Source organism: Ceratosolen solmsi, unplaced genomic scaffold (assembly GCF_000503995.2).
Source record: "Ceratosolen solmsi marchali unplaced genomic scaffold, CerSol_1.0 scaffold31, whole genome shotgun sequence".
In the NCBI taxonomy this organism is placed as follows: domain Eukaryota; kingdom Metazoa; phylum Arthropoda; class Insecta; order Hymenoptera; family Agaonidae; genus Ceratosolen; species Ceratosolen solmsi.
This window is the reverse complement of record NW_011948432.1, coordinates 1,275,841-1,297,036: the sequence shown is the minus strand read 5'-3', so window position 1 is coordinate 1,297,036 and position 21,196 is coordinate 1,275,841. Positions and strand designations below refer to the sequence as shown.

Genomic DNA, 21,196 nt, shown 5'->3' with positions numbered 1-21,196 from the left:
CTTAAGAACTACTATTCATATAAAAATTTTTTAATTACTTTAAAAGTTTTTATATTTTATAGACAAATTTTGTAAAATTATATAGAAATAAGTATTAAAATATTATGTTATAATTATTATGAAAATTATATTATATTACATAATAGTTTATTTTAATATAATTTTGTAATATGTGATGAATCTTCATATAATTTTTAATATTTAATATTAGTAAATTAATGGCCGAAATATATTCAGTGAACTTTTATGATATCCTGTAAATATATAAATATTATTTTTATACAAATGATATAATAAAAGGTTTAGCTTTTGTATGATAAAAATATACTACTTAATTTTATTTGTAATAGATAAAAAATTTTGAATAATGTTCCATTTTATATTTATATTGTATGTATTTAATAAGTATTAATATAACTATCCACCATAAGTTTAAACATATTTGCATTAAAAATGAATTATTTAGATAAAACTTAAACGAAAATTAACTAATTACATAAATATTAAACATAATTTTCCATATAAATTTAGGATGAAAAACAAAAATTCTATTTTGGAATATCGAAAATTGTGTATAATTGATTTATTAATTCTAGTCTGACGTGTTACCAAATTATGTTGTATTTATATATTCTAAATATAGGTAACATTAAATTACGTACTATTTTATATATTATTTCAAAATGCATGAAATAAATATTAAAAACAAAAAGTAATAAGATCATAATTTAAAAATATAGCCTCCTGTCAAAAATTCTACTTTAAAAATTTTTATACATCAATCATATATAATTAACACGTAATTTAATAAAATTGTTGATAAAAGGATAAAAAATTAAATTAATTTGCCCTCCAATTTGTTTTTGTAGTTTTAATCTTCTATCAGCACTCATATTGTTTGCTATTTTTAAACGTATGAATAATATAACCGTTTGATTGCAATTAAATATAATTTAAAAAATAAATAAATTTAATTGTACATATAATTATTCGCTTGTTAGTAGTTGAAATTATAAATGTTTCAAATAAATTCTCTCTTTATTCTTTTATCTATAATAGATTTTATCAATATAAAATTTTATTGTATAATTTTAGTTGTATAAAATTTAAATGACATTGTATCAATTTAATATGTATCTAAACAGTAACAAATAAAAGTCCTCTAATATTAAAATAAACTTGGTAATTTTAATCACTAGAAGACTATTGAATTAATCCTTGGAATACATTCTATAAGTATAGAGGTAAATGAAACAGTAATTTGATTAAAATGTTACATCAATAGTTAGCCCATGAGTTGGTTTTTTCGCGGATAAAAGAAAATCTTATAAGATTTTTTATAACGTCACTCGCACACATATAATCGCATATTTATTTATAAAAATGTTTTATAAATATGATTACCATACTATTTAATTCAATTTATTAAGTTTTTCCTTTGCAGAAATATGCAAGTTGAAAAAACGCTTACATTAATCACTAAATACTATCAAGTCATTATATTCTTTGTCACTACTACATCATTAAGACCTGATAATTAAAATAATTAAACTGTATTCGTTATGAAATATAATTATAGAAAAATTAATTTTTAAATACTTTTAATTTATCCATCTCTGTGAATAGAAATTTGAAAAGCGTCCAAGAATTTTCAACAAATTTTATACTGCTAAACTAAATTTTAATAATCCTAATTTCGGTAAGTTTGCTCAAAGTAATAACTTTATAGGATTATTTGGATTGCATGAAGCTGCTAATTATATCTGAAATACATAAATCACTCTGTCGATTAACAATTCACGCTTACACAATGCATATAAATTTATCGATCTTCCATATATAATATATAATTTTCATTAAATTTCATTAATTCATTAAAAATAATTGCTTTTAAAATGCTTTGTATATTCTTTTGATTTTTAGTTGCAACTTTTTATTATTTTTTAATTTGGGTAATAGAATTATCATATCAAAACTCAAACGATAAAAAATAAAGGGATTTTTTTTTTCAAAATCATGGATGAATTTTTTAAAGTGATTAAATGCACTCTCAACTTTCTCTTGCGAAGGATATAAAGTATTGTGCTTGTTTCTCTCGTTCATCTGCTTCCGCTCAATAAAGCGAATTATGTTGCCTTGATTAGTCAAATAGTTGCAATGACCTTGCAGTTAGTTGACTTTCATTACTAATTAAGCTTTATTTTTGTATGAAATACTACTTTCTTATTCAATTATTAATTCCATAATTGAGATAAGTACTGTATAGCGTCATTATCTACATATAGGTAGATTTACTTAAAAATATATTATGCATTATTCACCGTAAACTCGATAAATTGCCACTACCTAGTCGCTGACATTGCTATATATAATCGGTAAAATTTATCTCCAAAGGTACATAAGTGAACGGAGTAATTAACGATTAATGTTTATAAATTAGAAGCTTTTCACATTACCATATGATTATTAAAAAAAAAAAAAAAAAAAAAAAAAAAAAAAAAAAAAAAAAATCTATATAAATAAATTTATAAAAAATAATGATAATATTTGAATTTATACATCGATTTACATGTAATGTATTAGTTTTTAATTAATTTGATCTCACTAAGTTGTTCAGTTTATCTTTTCAATTTTCATTTCTATCCAAGCACAATACAGCACTTTAAATAAAAATGTCATGGTAATTACAGTCCACGAACATAGATAAAATTCCGATAGTAATAGGAGATTAATAACTGTGGAAATCGAATTGGTATATTATTAAAGAAAAAAAATTACAATATTTTACTACTAAAATGTTAAAAAATAAACTAAAAAACAAGTAAAAAAAAAAATGTATATTATAAAACGTCTTTCGAATTATTTCTACATTCATCATTTTTTTTCCTTTTTATCTTTCATTGACTCGATTTGTCATTAAATTTTTCAATAATTTTTTTTTATAAATTTTACATAAGTTTTTCAACAAATTTCTTTGTGAAAATTTTTTTTCCATTCTAGGCTCTCGAATGCTCTTTTTTCTTACACTCGTGACTGAATTATTAATACAAAATTATTTATTTATAAAATTTTCTTCAATAAAATTATAATCATTTTTTATAATTATCGTTTCTTTCTTCAATCTATTCAAAAATTCAAATTTATTATACAAACATGATATTTCTTAAGATTTCATATGATATATATATACATATTTTTTAATAGTAAAGAAAATTTCTATTCTTTTTACCTGTACATATATCGAAAAAAGCAACATAACGTAATTACTTTGAATTTGATATCAGGAGATTTACATATGATTTTTTCTTTTTGTTTTTGTTTTATTTTTTATTTTCGATTTATCCACAAATTATTATAGCTTAATTAATACAATTCGTAAAACTATCATTTAGTCAACTTAGACAAGTGGCTCTATATTCTATAAAGTTATGGCTAATGGCCTATATTCTATAAAGTTTTGAAATTAATCGATTATATATGTGAATAAGATTGACTGGCTGGAATCTATTATTACTTACTCGTCATATTTTACAGAATTACACTGGTGCTTGACCTCGAGCTTTCCTTTAAAATGCAATTTTACCGGCCCTAAATATTTTTCAGTTTGACAATTCCTGCTATAGGGCATAATATACATACGGTTACGCTCTTACGCAAGCCAATGCAGTTTAGGTTTTGAAAAAATTCTGATTCGTCGTGGACTATTACTCAGGCTCGCGAAACGCCGCAAACATTAATAATACAATAAATCTAACAATAAATGGATTTGATAATCTAACGAAGCAAATCAAAGCCTTACGGGACTTTATCATTGCAATTAATTAATGTAGGCCGTTAACTTGTTTGAACTTTCGATTAAGCGGCGATGTATTTGTGACGTAAACAACACACGAGCGCCTGTAATACCCGCGCTTCCCTGTAAATCGAATGCAAAAACGAGGTGAGTATTAAAGAGCCAACCAATCCCATGATTTGTTGGCAAATGTCAATAATTCAATTTAAAAAATAGCTCAAAATTTACGTGCATAGTGTGCGTTATAAATAAATCTGTAGGTCAATCAAGATAAATTGGGAAAAGCTAATCCGAACATCCGTTTCCTGCCTCGCTTAGTGTATGCTGAAATGGCTGGGGAATCTCATTAAAATGTCGATAAAAAATTGGTGTTTATTACCGCTCTGTAGTGTGACGTCAGAGGCGCCATTTACGTGAAGTTGTTGTTGGAAGGGAAATGCGATGGGAGAGATTGTACGATGTTCCATTTCAATTTCGGCAGCGGACGGTGGCGGGTCGCGTTTCGAATGACGCATTCCATTGCGGGAAAGTTCACTTCGAAGTCGAGAACGTCGTATTCGAATCCGATCGCCTCGGCTCGGCTCGGCTCGGCCCAGCACAGCGATATCATCTTCCAGTAATTAATGTAATTGCCGTGGCATTAAAGCAATTGTGAGATTTAATTGTCGAAATCGGCTCGCGGGACGTAAACAAATATTATGGATGGATCGGCAGTGTTTATGTTATATTGATATCCTTGGTGAGACGACAGTTGCGAGCCGGCAACATCCAGTTCTAACTTTTCGAGATTTTATTGTAAGAGGGAGGGAATAATTTTGAAATAGCGTGACTCCGACAATTGTTGAATTAAATATCAGCGTAATGTGCTCGTCAATGTATAAGCTATGCCGAGGAAGCGTCGGAAATCCTTGCTCCAGTCCATTACCGCTATTTGCAAAGAAATTCATTTTGCGATTTGGTCACAACAGATGTATCTGGAATTCCGTTGAAAATCGTATGGAACGAAGTAGCTCGCTGGGTTTCTTTAATCAAGAGAGATTTGGCAGCGCCTCGAAAGCCACAACCCCCGATGTACCTGGTGTTTTGTCGAAGGACCAAGCACGGCAGCTCGCGGTTCGTTTGACATCGGATGAACGACAAGTGCTCATCACGGCTTTACAAGAATGTCAGTCTCTAAAGCTCAAGGCCGAATATGAAGGTAAGAAGAGTTAATCAATGTATAATTAGAACCAATGCATTCCAGAATCCAAAGAATAAGAAGTCCACGTAACAAATGTTTAATCACAATATTTTGTTATATAGTATATAGTAAACTGTGTCTTGGTTTGTACATCGATGTTTACGATGATTCGTTTCTTACATTCTCCTTCTTAGATTGTAAGCGATCTGTCTAAAGTGCCTACGTTTGTATTTCTATATATCAAATGTTATTCTGTGTTTATACAAAAGCTAATAGCATTCTAATTGTTCAAATATAAAATGCTAATAGTAATTTAAAATATTATCATACATAGATTTCACGTATGATTTTTCATATAGAGTATAAAGACTCTGTGTACGAGCACTATATACACAGAAATTCTTACCGAAGAGTCTCTACTAACGATATGAGAGACCAGCACGTCGTCTTGTCAACCCTCGTATTAATGCCGTAAGCAGGAGTGCGGATTTTTCTACTATCTATGAAAGAGGTAGCCTATAAAGATTTTTCAAAGATTCATTTTATTCTTTAACCCATATTCATCCCAATTCGGTAGCACTCCTGTAGCCCTCCTATCAGCTTTTTAATTAATTTTAATTTACATTTTATTCAGTTGTCCCCGTTTATTTTTATTTATTAGGTCAACTTGCACCTTTTCGATGGAGGAGTAAATTTGGACGTCCGACTAAAGTAACAACATTAGGAGATGTAGATCCTACAGGCAGCTATTGCGCTGTTCCTGATGATTGGTTATTACGCAAATATGGTATGAAAATCAATAATATATGTTTCCAGGACCAGCAGAAGGAGTTGAAAAACGTTAATCGTAATTTTTATAGAATAATTAAATATTTTAAATAGCAATATTTGTGATTTTACGCCCTTCGTACAAATTAAAAATATATATTATAGATATTTAACTTAATAAAATTACTGTTAATTTAAAGTAATATAAGTCAAGTTTCATGTAAGCATATTATAAAGTTTTGAATTATACTAATAAATTTGGTAATTTTATGCTTCAAGCGGATCCTTCAAAAATAAAGACACGTAAGCCTGCATGAAAGACGTACTTCAACTATTTAGTAACGCATATTTATATGAAATTTAAATTTTGATAAATTTATTAGACTGAATGTTTGGAATTTCTTATTACTGTCATTAAAATATACATATTTAAACATATTATGACATAACTGATGTACATTCAATATTACATGAAACACAATACTATATTTTCATTATTCTGTATTTATTTTTATACCGTCTTCTGCGCTGGTCCTATGGAAATCTTATATTCAAATTTCTATAAAAACTTTGTCAGTGTACACTAACGCTAGTTTCTTCTTTCTTCTGCTCTTTTCGTTGTACGGAAAATCTATTCTGTAAGTCTATCAAACTTGATAAATATTATAAAAACAGTTTTATAAAACAGTTAATGATTCAATAAATAAACTTATTATTGCATGCAATTTTTCTTTCTATATGACTAATAATCAACGCTTTTATGACTTTTTCCACTTTTACTTATTATTCGTAATTTTATTAATTATCATTTTAATGTTAACTAATAAGTTTTTTTATCCTTTTAGTGGAAACAGTACCACACCCATCTAGAAAAGATTTGATGCAAGGTAAGACAAATACATTTATATCAAAAAGTTTATAAAAATTATAAGAAATATTTTTAAAATAATTATTTTACTATCTTACTTTTTTTTATAATATAATATTTATTATAAGATAATAAATTAATTCTGAACTCAAATTCGTAGAAAGTAAATTATAAATATTTTTTATATTTTTTTTCCTAAAAAGTAAGTTGGATAAAACTGGATTATACTGGTTGTATAAGACTTTTGCATCTAAATTAATACTACAGTCTTCTTAATATATTGAATAAGATATTTAGTAATTGCTAATAGACATTATTATTATAAATTTTTTCAATTTCTTACGTCAAACAATATATGTTGATATTGTCATATTATGTAAATTATTTTAGGCTAAAAATTAGCTTGAAATCTTATATCAGGTTATGCTTCATTTATAATAAATAATATTAGACGTTTTAATTCTTAAAATGTAAACAAATTTTATAAAACGTTTCGTATAATTATATATTTTAATTTGTTTTAATAATAAATTATAATTCTAATAAAAATCGTAATCATTAAATGTACTGATTTTTTGAAAATATTTTTGACATGTATGTAAAGCATTGATTTCTTAATCATTATTATTGCTTTATAATACCAAAACGTTCAAACATAAATAATGTATTTGAAAATGAGAATAAAGTTACATATATATAACAATGTATAATCGTACTTAATATTTTTCAAGTTGCAATCGCGAATGCTATTCCATTCATTGGATTTGGATTCCTTGACAATTCTATTATGATCATTGCTGTAAATATTATAAATATTAATTAATTAGTATGCTACTTATGGAATTCTTCAGCATTTTATGTTTAATAAACTTTCAGGGTGATTCAATTGAAGCAACATTAGGGGTTTTTATATCTCTCTCAACGATGGCAGCTGCTGCTTTTGGAAATACAATTTCGGATATTTTGGGAATCGGTTCAGCATTTTATGTTGAACTTTTTGCACAAAAAGTAGGATTCGAGGCACCCAAATTAACACCAATCCAATTAGATTTACCAAAAAGTAGACGAGCTGCTAATATAGTAAGCTACTGCTGAAAATAACAATAATAATATTCATATATAAATATTAATATTTAACGAATTTGTTTAAAAATTTTACTTGATCCAGGGTCGAGTATTTGGAGTAACATTAGGTTGTTTATTGGGAATGCTACCATTACTCGTATTGCATAAGGATGGAAAAGATGAAAAAAAAACTAAAACAGATGAAAAAGAAACAGAAAATAATAAAAAATGAGGTCCAGTTAGAATGTAAATATCAAACATTTTGTTGTACAGAAATATTATAAAGTTTTAAACAATTTAGATATGCATTAGCCATTGTTGGTCTCGAATTAGCTGATGCTTTGCCATTTTGACTGTGAACTTCTTGATTTTAAAATATGTATATAGAAAAATTTAAATGTTGCATTTAGAATACTTATAATTAATTTATAATAAATAGGTATTAATTAACATTATATTTATTTCATATTTCTATGAATATCAAATAATTATCATGTGTACTGATTTTTGTGTTTTCTGAAGTAAAAATACAGAATAGAAGCTGCTAGTACAAAAAATATAATTTATTTTCAAATAGGACTTAGTATACTATGTTGTACATTTTATGTCTTTAATAATTCATTTGTTAATAAGTCTTTCTTAACATCTTCCTATTAATTTTACAATGTAAACTATTTAGGATTATTTAAAATACTTACAATTGTATAAATTGATATTAGTTTACAAATTAAGTGATATTAGAATTAAGTAAATAATTTTTACAAACATTTTAACAAAAATTGAATTTTTGTTAATCTAAAAATACATTTGCTCAATGAATATTATATATAAAAATTCACGAATTACGATTTTTTCAATACATAGTCAGATTGAAATTAATACACATAATAAACTGTGCTTACTGTCCATGACTGAGAGATATTTTAGAAAAATATGCGATATAATACTTCCAATCATCTGCCGCCATTTTCAAACTTAAATCTATATCTTGTTTTGTTATAATATTTTCAACTTCATCGTTGGAATATCGTGAAAATGTCTCCGATTCTGTCAAAAAGTCTAATTTAGTCACGTATAAATTGTTTTCATTATATTTATTTTTCCAATTATTCAAGCATGCCGATTTCAAATGTGAACAATTTGGAAGCCAAAATATAACCGAATCAATTATCCATTTCCAATTAACTCTGATAGTAATGTCTTTTTCTACAGAAGAATTATTACAAATTTCAGACGGTTTAGAAACTGAATTTAATAAAATATTCTCAATTTGTTCTTGAAGTTCAATTTGCGAAATTCGATGCGTCGACGATGTAAGTTGCAGATTTAATGCACTGGTAGGTTGAGCGTATTGTTTTGAACTTATTAAAGTCCCAGGTAAGTTCGATGCAACTATCGCCGACCCAAGTAAGGTAATTAATCCGGCTGCGTAGGTTGCAAAACACACCGACGAAATACTTATGGCTGTATACACTAATTCTGCTAACTGAGTCGAATTGAATAAAGTATTGAGTTCCGTATAAGAAAACCAACCTCTTTTACAAGCCTCTTTATATGCAATGTGTTTTTCTAACCTATGTAGCCTATCCCAAAAGTCTTTGTTATGTACGTAGACAGACCAATTCTAAATGCAAAATAAATTAAAAGATTAGTATTTAAGTTATAATTTAAATTACATTATGCAAATATCCAGAAACGTATTTAGTAAAATTTATTGATTAAATTTAAAAATATTTACTATGGCTTTTAAAAAGTCTTTTTCCAATCGATTCATCTTTGCAATACTTAAGTTACCGCACTTAGCCCATTCTGTATTAAAAACTTCATCTTCCTCTCCATCATCGTGTAAAAACTTGCTGGCAATCATCTGAAAAATTTTTTTTTACACAATTATGTAATTTCAATGTTAAACAGAAATAAATAATGCATACCAATGAAACCAAGAATAGTTCAGAAGGAGCAACTCTTTGAAGATATTCTGGATTACAATCTTTCAATCGCTCGAGGTACAATAAAGCTAAAACAAGCGAACACGGTGATACACATGCATTTCTTGAAATGCGACTTGCTTCCTCGACGTCCAATCGTTCCAAAGTTTGTCCATTTTTTACTTCTGTAAAAATTTCAGCAGCCAGCTCTGTAAAGCAATTGATTACTTTATAAATTAATATTAACCAATGGATAAAATTTTACAATCGTTTAGAATGCAATGTAAAGCATAAGCACCTGTTACAGGTAAACTCAAACAATCCGTTACTGGCAATTTTGTGTAATACAAGGTTTTAGATATTCGATTAAGAAATTCGTCGTGTTTATTGACACCCTTAAAATAAATATATTATTATCAAAGTTGGATAACCACGATTGTATATAAATACATTAATATAGTTTTTCGTTAATGTAAAGAAACATAAACTTACCGTGAACTTTGCATATGCCCTCTTATCCTTCGAAATATGCGTCATTTTTTAAGAAATGCAATAATTAAGAATTCGGTCATTCAGTTAGTAAAAAATGTAACAACTATAGACAGATATTATTTTTAAAATGAGTAATTTGTGAGAAATAACCTATATAGCACAAAGGTTCGAGCACTAAAAACATGTAAATTATAGAATACCAATATACCGGAATGAAAGTATTTACTTAATGAAAAAAATAGTCACTAGATGGATATCACTAAACTAATAAACTGAGCTTAATTGCAAAAATTGAGCAACGATAATCCAAATTATATATATAAAACTATTCACTGATATCAGTCGTGAATTACAAATTCAAAATACAGATTGAAATTTTAAAATTATTTTTAAATAGTTCTTAGCATAAGAGAAGAATATATGATCAAAATAAATATGTAAATGTATAAACATATAAGTAAACTGAGAATAATTTTATATATGCAAGTGCTTTTAGACGAGCATTGTAATAATAAGATTCAAGCCTCGTTAAAAATTTGGGCCCTACACAACCAGTAAAACAATTAATTCCATTTTGCAAAGTTTTATAATCGTGGCACAATTTTTATTAACCATTATAATAATCATTATTTGTCGTATTAAAACTAAATTATAAATATCGTTTTCACATTATATATTGGAACAAAATTTATAAATGTTTATATCGTAAAATAAAATTTAATGAAAATAATTATTAAATATAAAATCATATTTGTATAGTATAGTATTGTATATAATAATGAATGATCAAAATGTTTTTCCAATGAAATTGACTTTTCAATTTTTTCCCGATCATTTTTATCTTACAGACGTTGCTGAACTAATAAATACAAGCCGAGCTATACCATTGTAATCCCAATGATAAAAAAGTAATTAAATATTCGGCTAAGCAATTAATTATTGGAAAAAAAGAAAAAAAAAAGAAAAAAAAATGGTATTATCGTAAATTATACAATGCTATGTTAAATGTGCTAAAAGTTTTAGGTATTTAAAATTTAAAAAATGTATATTTTAAATAATCTTCAGCTTCTAAATATTCATCAATTTCACGCAATCGTTACGAAAATCATTTAACAATTTGTTTAAATAAAATATTTTGCGCAATGATAAACTATGGTGAAAATAAAATTGTTTAAAGTCGATATAACATGGTATATTAGTGGTCTATTATAATCAATTAAAAGGGAAAAACTACTTTTGATATCGTTTTGTTATTTTAGAATAACAAAATTATTTCTTTGTTGCTTGGATCTATAATTAATGCTTGAAATGTTTATGACAAACTGAGCTTAGAATTGTATAGATTGCCTGTTCGATTTTAAGGGTTTAGTTTATCGCTCGAACTGTCAATTCAATAGTTCAGTGGATTAGTCTCTCGTCAGGATAACTTTAAAGGAAATAACAAGTGCAAGGGCTGACAAATATTATATATAATGTAATTTTAGTAAGATCAATGTTTATTATTTGGTAAATGATTATAATAATATTTCACTGTTGTGGAGAGAGAAGAGAAGTATTCTATTGAAGTAATGAGGGTGTGTTCTTTGGATATGACTGAGTATCTTGAAGTTGAGGTAATGCTGATGTTGTAAATATCAGCTGATGTCGTCAGTCAATCATGCTTGTGGTGAGTTAGCATGAGAAGATGGTAGTTGAATCAAGTACGCTCGATGTATGAATAAATATACTTGATATGGTGTAAGATGTTTACTGGAATTTAGTGAGTAATCATCAATTGTGTCTTTAATTATTTGGGGGTGGGCAGTAAAAGAGTCTAGTCACAGGTAAGAGTGGTTAATGATAAGCCTTCGAGCTCTTGTAGGACTTAATAATCTGTATTTATAGTCGATTATTCGATAAAATGTTGTCTGGCCTTGACGACAATGTGCTTGACGAATTGCGTTACTTGCGTCGACACTTGCGACGGGCTTGTACGGGGTCGAAGTGTTAGTTCGAGAGAACGTAAGTTTGCCCGATCTATTCTTGCGGGCCCGTAGGGTTTCGAAGTGTTACTACTTGGTAGATGATTAGATCGGTTCACTATGCTCGGTGTCACTGAGGTCGTGTCACGGCAACAACATGTTAGCCGCAAGCGCTGTTGAGCCGAGGGTGGTTCGGCAAGAGGGCCGGTCAGTAAGAGAGGGAGGCGCGCCGCGTGCTTGCCTTATATATCCACGCGGCGGCTCATTTAGCTGACAACAAAGTATCGTCGTTGTTTCACTGGAATCTTACACGAGGCGTAAAAAAGAAAAATCTAGAATTATCGAGAATTCAACGAAAGATGAGTAGTAGAGCGTAATATCGATAGAAAACTTCCGGGTGATGTTATTATTACCCGATGACTATATAAACATTGCGGGCCACTCGAAACCAAAACATAACAAGTAGACGAAAAATTCTCATCCAAGTGTTTACAGAAATGTGAGATCTGAAAGGGCCGACGATGCCGACAATCGGCGATATTGAAACTGACTTCAATCTCGAATATTGCCACTAAATATTTGCATATCCCCTAAGCGACGGGAATAGTATACGATTTGTCATATAAAATAATTTATAATTCAATAAGATTTGTTCAACTCGATTAAACACAAGCACATCTAAAAGGAAAGGAAATCGTGGAAATCGCGGAAATCGCGGAAATCGCGATGAGTTATTAAAACATGATTTCCCATAAGATCTCGTAAATACTTCGTAATTAATGAAAAATTATCTCGCATCACTTAGATTCATTACAAAGTAAAAGTAAATAACCGGCCTTGCCTCGAGTATGAAAATAATGGTGATTGATTTGGTTGTCGGACTGCTCTCGAAAGTCGACGGTTGCTGGCCTTTCCAATATCGGGCAAATATCCTCCCCACTCGCATGGATTTTAGCGTTCCCACACTCATTGGTCCATGCAACATTCGTCACATGCTCAGACACATATGGCCAATGCTCTCTCACACCGTCGAATCGTATCGCGCCCGTTTTTGTGAGCCAATGATCGACGAAACATTAATGCGCATGCGAGCGCACTTGATGTAATACTGTTCGATATTCCTCGTAGCGAATCTATCAAAACGTACAAAACAATTTCACGAATCTCCTGTTAACCGCGATTCCTTATCATTTGCAACTGACATTTGCTACTTGGCTAAGATAATGCCAAATTATAGAGAGACTATGAATTTATTGTGCTTGAGTCATAGGATTAAATGATTAGATAATAAATAACTCAAAGCAGATAGATAAAGATAGAGAGATAGAGAGATAGAGAGATAGAGATAGAGAGAGAGAGAGAGAGAGAGAGAGAGAGAGAGAGAGAGAGACACTTGACAGACTTGACAGCCGATATACTATTTCGATATTTGCATATGTGTTTAACGATTATTAAATCAGCTACAGCTATTACTTTCAGTTAGAATCTTAATATAGAACGGTGGTGTATTCATCTTTTATCTAATCGAACTAAAAAATGAAGTGGTAATTATGCGTCTTAAAGGGAAACATAACAGAAAGTCGTTTCCCAGCGTTTACAAGGCTCTTTCCCGTATATGTCGTAAGTAACAAAGGAACATAACAAATAATAACATATAATACATTTATTCTTAATTAAAAATATCATCTTAATTTTGTTGTCTTCCATTTCGTTATAAATGAGTTCATTTAAAATGAGCGTTATTTAGATTAAATGGGTTTATTACTGACAAATGTATTTGTTAATTTTAGATTTTGCATAAATTTCGTTCACATAATGTTTATAATTCACTTTAATATGTAACTTGTACTTTCATTTAGAGTAACTAATGATTTAACTAAATGAATAATATTTTAATATTTAAATATTTATTTTCATAGATTTATTTTCAAAATATAGTAAATTATAAATTTACCATATAAGCGTATGAACATTCTATTATAAATATAAATATTTATCGACCAATTATCACATTATAATTAAATTATATATAATAAATATTGTAAATATATACTGATATATAAAGAAATAATTATACATTAAATGAAATTGTATTAATAAATAATATTTTATTATCGATATAAATATAGCAATCATAAAAGAGATTTGATTTTTATAAATATGACGAAATGTTATTAAATCTTGTTCACATAATCTTATTAAAATCATCGATATAACAAGCAAAGTTAGTCTATATTTTTATTGTAGATAGTACCGTTAATATACCATTTAATAATTCATATTAGTGTAAAACTATTAATAATTATCTTTTTTATTTTATTAAATTATATAAATAATTTGAACATTGTAAATTTACATATACACAAGATTGTTTGAACAAATAATGCCTGCTGGTATAATTTAGTTGGAATACATGGAAGTTGTCAAATAAATTACAATATAATGTAATATATTTGTATTATTATTTGTGTTATTACACATTATGTTACACTTGTGTTATTATTATTATTACTGTATGTATTAATTAATGTATTATCAGGTGCTGTTGATAAAGGTCAATTAGACAGTCTCATGGCTGACAGTACAGTAGCTCCAATTAAGAGTGAAATCAACAGTAACTCTATGAATTTTCCAGCACAACCCAAAAATGAAATATCAGATAATTCCAACTCTGTATATACCGTTGGACAATATGCACCAAAGGTTTTGCAAAATTTGAATTCACAAAGACTTAACAATCAATTTAGTGATGTTGGTTTGATCGTTGGTAATACAATTATTAGAGCTCACAGGTCTGTTTTAGCTGCAAGTAGCGCTTATTTCAATGCTATGTTTACCGGTGGATTGGTCGAAGAGCAACAAGAGCTTGTAGAGATTCATTCGATACCTGAAAATATTTTATCGATACTCATAGATTTTATTTATTCTGGAAATGTGAATGTGACACAAGATAATGTTCAGGAGCTATTTGCAGCTGCGGATATGCTAGAATTGAACGAGGTAGTTTCTAGTTGCATTTCCTATCTAGAAGAGCAATTACATTTTTCGAATGCCCTTGGAATTTATAGGTATTGTTTTATTTACTGTAGGATTAAATTACTGCATTTGTCATTTGTAACGAATGCACTTAGCTTAAACTGAAATTCATTCATAATTTTTCTAATTGATCAATAATGAAAAAAAAATAAATATACCAAAGTAATTAATTTGTCATTTTTATAGATTTGCAGAGACTCACAATTGCGCAGATCTTTTAGAAACTGCCTTACGTTTTATTCAAATTAATTTTCCTAGGGTTTCACAGGAAGAGGAATTTCTTGATCTACCAAAGGAGCATTTAGTCAGTTTTCTAAGCAGTGAAAACATTCACATTGACACCGAATTCCAAGTTTGATATAAAAATAATTGATAGCAATTTATTAATAAATAAAATTTTAATACAAAATTGTTGCTTTAGGTTTTTGAAGCCGCGTATAATTGGATTACTCATGATATACCTGCTCGACGTTGTTACGTATTCGAAATATTCAGTCACATAAGACTACGACTATGCTCAATGGCTTGTTTAAATCAAATAATTTACAAATGTAACGATGGAAGTCTTACAGTAGCATTGACTTCTATTAAAAAGGACCTAATTTGTAATAAGGGATGCCTTGTACCACTTCGAGTACAACCTCGCCATTGTGCTAAAAAAAATATTTTAGTAATTGGCGGCATAAAACGTGATTCGAACACATGGGTCAAGCCCTCCGAATCAATCTACGATACCGTTAATAAATACAATACATTTAAGAAGTACGTAGTCGAATAAATAAATGTTCGAATATTTAATTAATTGTAAATTTCATTTAAGAATTTTTATTAACAATCATATATGATTTTTTTCAGCACATGGAGCGAAGTTGCGCCTGTACAAATAGAACGAGTGTTGCCCGGAGTTGCGCTATTAAGTGGAAAAGTGTATGTCGTAGGCGGGGAGATAGATTATGATATTATCGCCAGTGGCGAATGCTATGATCCTCACGACAACGTATGGACATCTATAGCTTGTATGGTGGAGCCCCGATGTGAATTTGGATTATGCGCCTTTAATAATAATTTATATGCTTTTGGTGGATGGGTTGGCGAAGATATTGGCGATACTATAGAGATTTACGATCCAGTGATTAATTTTTGGACTGTTAGTGGAAAACTGCCAGAGCCACGATTCAGCATGGGTGTCGTCGCTTACGATGGTTTGATAATCATCTATTAACTATTGTACTTTTTTAATTTTCAAGCTATCACGCTTATTGAACATATAAAAATATTAAAAATACAAAAATTTATTTATATTAAAATATGTAAATTAATGTTTAATCAGCTATCCATTAAACAGATAATGGATATACATTACTTTTTTATATTTCATCATCTTATAATCATATGGTATTATATTATAACACAATCATGTTAAAATATAGTTGCAACTTAATAATTATAAAATTTAAATACAAAATATAACATTAAGACGTTGTTATGTTATTAGAAATTTTTTATTAAAACAAGAAATTATAATAAAATACAATAGTTTGAACGATTACATTTTTTAGGGCTCATATACATTGTTGGCGGATGTTCACATGATATTAGGCATCGTAAGGATGTGATGAGTTATAATCCATCGACGCAAGAATGGAGATCATTGGCACCAATGATGACACCTCGTTCGCAAATGGGTATTGCTGTACTCGATGACTATATGTACGTTGTTGGAGGGACCAATAAATATCAAGAAGTTTTATCATCCGTTGAAAGATATTCTTTTAAAAAGGTAAGTTAGCATAGCATAAATGTGTAGTTGTAAATATTATCAATTTTTTGTGTTTTTATTTACTTTATTAAACAGACCAAAAAAAAAAAATTATAGTATTGTTATGACCTATCTAAATAAATTTAGTTCTGCCGAAATATTGATTTATGATGGAAATTCCTAAAGGTCGTGACGATATACAAACAAATCCACTAATATTTTTTACAACGTACGATAATTAATAAACAAACGAAAAGATAATTTAAAAATTATTAGCATCCATGAAATTGAAAACTGAATTATCAAATCCAAATCGAAGTAAATACCGAATACGTACCTCCATGATTATTTCGAACTTAAAAAATGATTCTAATACAATTATCAATATTTGTAAAAATTTATTAACAACTATTCATAAATTATAAATTAAATTTTTCATTAACATCAAGGAAATACAAATATTTAATTATAGAGGGTTTGAAGCAAGGGATTATTTAGATCGAACGTTTTTAAAGTTTGAATATTTTTTAAAAATTATTGTATATCGAAATAGATTTATAACAATATAATAAATTGGCTGCTCCAAGCTTTTTGTAACAAAAATTAAAATGATAACACATTATATTAGGATAAATACAGAATATCGACATAACTATTTACTTTATTAAAAATCTATGTAAATATAAAATTTACATCGATGTGCTTTGTGGTAATTTTTGCATAATCTCAATATTAAAAAGAATAAATGCAGGAAAGAGAAGAAAGTAAAGCCGAACAATTAATAATACAGACTCTTTGCGCAACAAATAAAATAATTATTTGTTTAAATTTTGCAATAATTTCAATAAATTCATTGTGTAGAAATCGGAGTAATTTGTACTAGTTCATCGTGGATTATAAAAAAATTCTTTTTTTGACGATTTAATCATAGTTCGTAACAGTAATAGTTAATTAATAGAAGCATAATTGCAATATAAAATATAATGCATTAATAAACATTAATCATAAAAATAGTAATAGCTGATAAATCAATAAAGAAATAGTATAGTAAATTATCTAAGAAGTACACAATTATATGTTACACTGGCGAGCATGCAGAACTGCTGATCGATTGTGTTTGAGAAAAAAAGAGGAGGGGGGGGGGGTTGGTGGTGGTAAAATTTAGACTAGTAATGAAATCAATTTGGTGTAATTGTTCAGAATTGCTCGTCAAAATGACAAAAGCGGTATCAAATTAGAGGAAGAACCGAAGTTGAAGTTGAGAAAATTGGTGCTTTGAGAACCTGTAACAGTTAAGAGGAAATAATTGAAATCTCTGTTCGAAACAGAGTTTTTTAAAAAAATTTCGAGAAAGACTAGCTGGATGCAAATAATATGGTAGGATATGTAATCTTTATACTTATATATTTATTTAATCTTTATGTATTTGCACTAAATCAAAATTTAATAATCTAAAAACTTTTACATACATCAGTATTTTAGCACTTGATTTATGAAAGTACCTATTCCCTAGTGAGTCTTAAGAATTATTATTAAAGCGACTAGATTATTTTTAAACACGATGCCCTTGAATTTTTTATGGAATCGATTTTATAATAGGAAAAGTCAAAAGGGACGCACTCATATGATTATTATGATTATAAATAACTAGATGAATCACATGAATAACGAAAAGGAACTAGATAGCTCAAAATATTTGAAATTTTGAATTACACTGTAGAAAAATTGCTTTTCTGAAGCTTCAACATTTACAGTTATATATAAGTTTTATCTTCATACACAAATTTCTGAATAAAAAGAAAATTTTTTCATTCTGAAACAAATTTGCGGCTGTAACATTCATGCGATTCAAATTAAATTTTCAAATAAAAATCGCAACCATTGCATACATGAATTTTATGTTTTTGAATATTATCCTATTCAATAATAAATTAATATATGTTTTATTGTTCATTCGTACACAAAAGAAACTAATAATCCTCTATTAATGGAAAAATAATATATTATCTGTATATTACTAATAAATTATCTGTAAAAGAAAGAATATAAATTTTATATAGAAAAATTGAATATATATTATTTTTACTTATATTACATTTATCATATAATACAAATTTTATAAAACTTTCATATTGAAATTCCCCAATTAAATCTAAAGCACGAATAAAAAATTTAATTAATATAATAAATTATAAATACTTAGAATGCCCTTTGTAGGAATTAAAAATAAAAATTAAACAACAGTTAAAAAAGTAAACAATAGTTACTTAATTAAAATAATTAGAAATATAATTTAATTAATAATATATAGGAATAATATACTTCATTTTAGTTATCGATTATAATAGTCTAAAAATATTTATTTTACGGTTCTACGAAGCGCCGTGTACTTTTAGTTTATCACTGGTATGATGCATTGATTAAAATACAACATAATACTAAAAAGATTTTCTGTTAATTATTATGATGTAAAATAATTTCTAAAGATATTTTATTTTACAATGTGATACAAAATGAAGTAAATGTATAATTTCATCTTACAAACTTATTACCGAAAAAAAAATCTAGATATTATGATAAATTCATTGAATTTATATTGTTAAATAATCGTTGGAGTAAAGATAAATATTAATGATCAAGACAATCATGAAGCTACTTAAAAAAAAAAAAATGTCATGAACATTTTGCAGATAAAATGGTATTTGCTATATACATATATATATACTATGTAGGTAACAATAATTATAAAATATTGAAACGAATTAAAAATATATATCTGTACATAACAGCATTATCGGATGGTTTTAGTGTAATACGAAAGTGATTATTTTGAAATAGATAAGAGTAAAAATGAAAAAATAATCGAAGAAAGCATTATATGAAAAATTTTGGTTAAATGTGCGGATAAATATGACAAATAATAGCACTGTCGAGAGAAATTAATTAATAAAATTTATATAAAGCTATAAATAAGAATTAAGTTTTTAATATTAGAATTTTTCCTTCTATGGGCAAATAACGATTTATAGATTTTATATTTATATGCTTTCAAAAGGAGAAAATTTGTTTGTAGTTAAATAACCAATTCGCTTCCTTCCAATAAAATCATTTTTTTTTATAAGAATATTTGTTATAGCACTGAGAAAACTTATTTATATTTGAAAAATTTTTTTAAAAACTTTTTTCGATAACAGTAATATTGTACCCTATTCTTCGCTGTGGGTCTTTAGAATTAATTAGCACTCGATAAGACTTGTTTTGTCGCTGGAAAACGAATCGTAAAATAATAAAAGCAACATACTCTCTGAACAATAGATATTCCTATATGTTATATTAAATATATTAATATATTCATATGTCTTTTCTATTATTAAATGGTTGTCTTAAAGCAGATATTAAATTGTTAATGTGCTCAGGTGTTTATACTTAATATGCTATTCAAGGTATTGTAACATTCAACCTACGATATTACTCTGTTTGGCTTTGTGCCATAAACTCATATCTCAATTATACTATATTAATTGAAATAATAATTTGATAAGTTGTCGTTCCAATATATTGTAATTATTATAAAGCAGAATCAAGCAAACACTATTACAATTATTATACAGCACGATCAAACCCGATGATTGACTCTTTTCAAACACATCTTCAATAGTCTGAATAACTCAATAGCATCAATAGCAAATCAATATTTGCATCTCAACATTTGCATACTATAAAGAAGATATAGAATTTTCATTAAAATAAGTATTTGAATTTCATTTTATAAATATTGCAGATTCAAATAAAATCGTTAAAATAAGTTTGAATTTATCCAATTTAATTTTAATTCTACAAAGGAGAAAATAGAATCGTATAGGACTTGTTGATATGGAAAATTCTGTTAAAAAAAGAAGAGATATATTATTTACAAACAATATTTTTTTTCAGAATACATGGGCTATAATTCCCCCATTAACTGTCGGTCGATCATACCCTGCGGTAGCGGCAGCTGATAACCATTTATATGTAATAGGTGGTGATCATCAGCAAGAAATTAATTTCTATTGGAGACACATAACAGTATCTTCCGTCGAACGTTATGATCCACTTTTGTGCAAATGGTTTGAATGCGCTCCACTTCCCAACAGCAGAGGTGAAGCAGCTGCTGTTGCCGTTCACTTTTGATTGTAATTTTAGCTTTTATTATTGGTCACTTTACTCCTATACTTACATTTTATTCGAGACATTTTCATTCAATTAAAAAATAGTAATACCAGAAATGGGCGTACGTACTATAAGAATAAGAAATAAAATTTAACATTCTTTATTTTATTAATAATATAGGCATATATATATAGATA

At 27.6% G+C, this 21,196-nt stretch overlaps 3 protein-coding genes across 3 annotated transcripts; 2 read left to right on the top strand and 1 right to left on the bottom strand.

The window, feature by feature from the left end:
- Positions 1-4,375: 4,375 nt before the first annotated feature.
- Positions 4,376-8,081, top strand: LOC105364287 (uncharacterized). Its single transcript, XM_011502177.1, has 6 exons — positions 4,376-4,991; positions 5,635-5,760; positions 6,587-6,628; positions 7,341-7,408; positions 7,486-7,689; positions 7,778-8,081. The coding sequence occupies exons 1-6, from the start codon at positions 4,655-4,657 to the stop codon at positions 7,904-7,906; spliced, it is 906 nt and encodes a 301-aa protein (XP_011500479.1). The 5' UTR covers positions 4,376-4,654; the 3' UTR covers positions 7,907-8,081.
- Positions 8,082-8,500: 419 nt separating this feature from the next.
- On the bottom strand, positions 8,501-10,306 carry LOC105364286 (protein CNPPD1). The gene is made up of 5 exons (XM_011502176.1): positions 10,095-10,306; positions 9,901-9,997; positions 9,606-9,811; positions 9,413-9,541; positions 8,501-9,298 (listed from the first exon to the last, which is right to left on the bottom strand). Exons 1-5 carry the CDS (start codon positions 10,137-10,139, stop codon positions 8,573-8,575), a joined length of 1,203 nt encoding a protein of 400 aa, XP_011500478.1. The 5' UTR covers positions 10,140-10,306; the 3' UTR covers positions 8,501-8,572.
- Positions 10,307-13,456: 3,150 nt separating this feature from the next.
- LOC105364285 (actin-binding protein IPP) lies at positions 13,457-21,196 on the top strand. The gene is made up of 7 exons (XM_011502175.1): positions 13,457-13,675; positions 14,595-15,123; positions 15,278-15,443; positions 15,513-15,853; positions 15,947-16,293; positions 16,651-16,871; positions 20,784-21,196. The coding sequence occupies exons 1-7, from the start codon at positions 13,606-13,608 to the stop codon at positions 21,018-21,020; spliced, it is 1,911 nt and encodes a 636-aa protein (XP_011500477.1). The 5' UTR covers positions 13,457-13,605; the 3' UTR covers positions 21,021-21,196.

What these genes read in the sequence shown, in the direction of transcription:
- LOC105364287 (XM_011502177.1), top strand. Translation starts at nt 4,655, where the DNA reads ATGTGCTCGTCAATGTATAAGCTATGCCGAGGAAGCGTCGGAAATCCT. An exon ending in GCTCAAGGCCGAATATGAAG is followed by an intron (nt 4,992 to 5,634) that starts GTAAGAAGAGTT and finishes TTTATTTATTAG; the next exon opens with GTCAACTTGCACCTTTTCGA. An exon ending in GTAGACGAGCTGCTAATATA is followed by an intron (nt 7,690 to 7,777) that starts GTAAGCTACTGC and finishes TACTTGATCCAG; the next exon opens with GGTCGAGTATTTGGAGTAAC.
- LOC105364286 (XM_011502176.1), bottom strand. Translation starts at nt 10,139, where the DNA reads ATGACGCATATTTCGAAGGATAAGAGGGCATATGCAAAGTTCACG. An exon ending in TTTGAGTTTACCTGTAACAG is followed by an intron (nt 9,812 to 9,900) that starts GTGCTTATGCTT and finishes ATTGCTTTACAG; the next exon opens with AGCTGGCTGCTGAAATTTTT. An exon ending in AAGACTTTTTAAAAGCCATA is followed by an intron (nt 9,299 to 9,412) that starts GTAAATATTTTT and finishes TTTTGCATTTAG; the next exon opens with AATTGGTCTGTCTACGTACA.
- LOC105364285 (XM_011502175.1), top strand. Translation starts at nt 13,606, where the DNA reads ATGCGTCTTAAAGGGAAACATAACAGAAAGTCGTTTCCCAGCGTTTAC. An exon ending in AAATACAATACATTTAAGAA is followed by an intron (nt 15,854 to 15,946) that starts GTACGTAGTCGA and finishes GATTTTTTTCAG; the next exon opens with CACATGGAGCGAAGTTGCGC. An exon ending in AAAGATATTCTTTTAAAAAG is followed by an intron (nt 16,872 to 20,783) that starts GTAAGTTAGCAT and finishes ATTTTTTTTCAG; the next exon opens with AATACATGGGCTATAATTCC.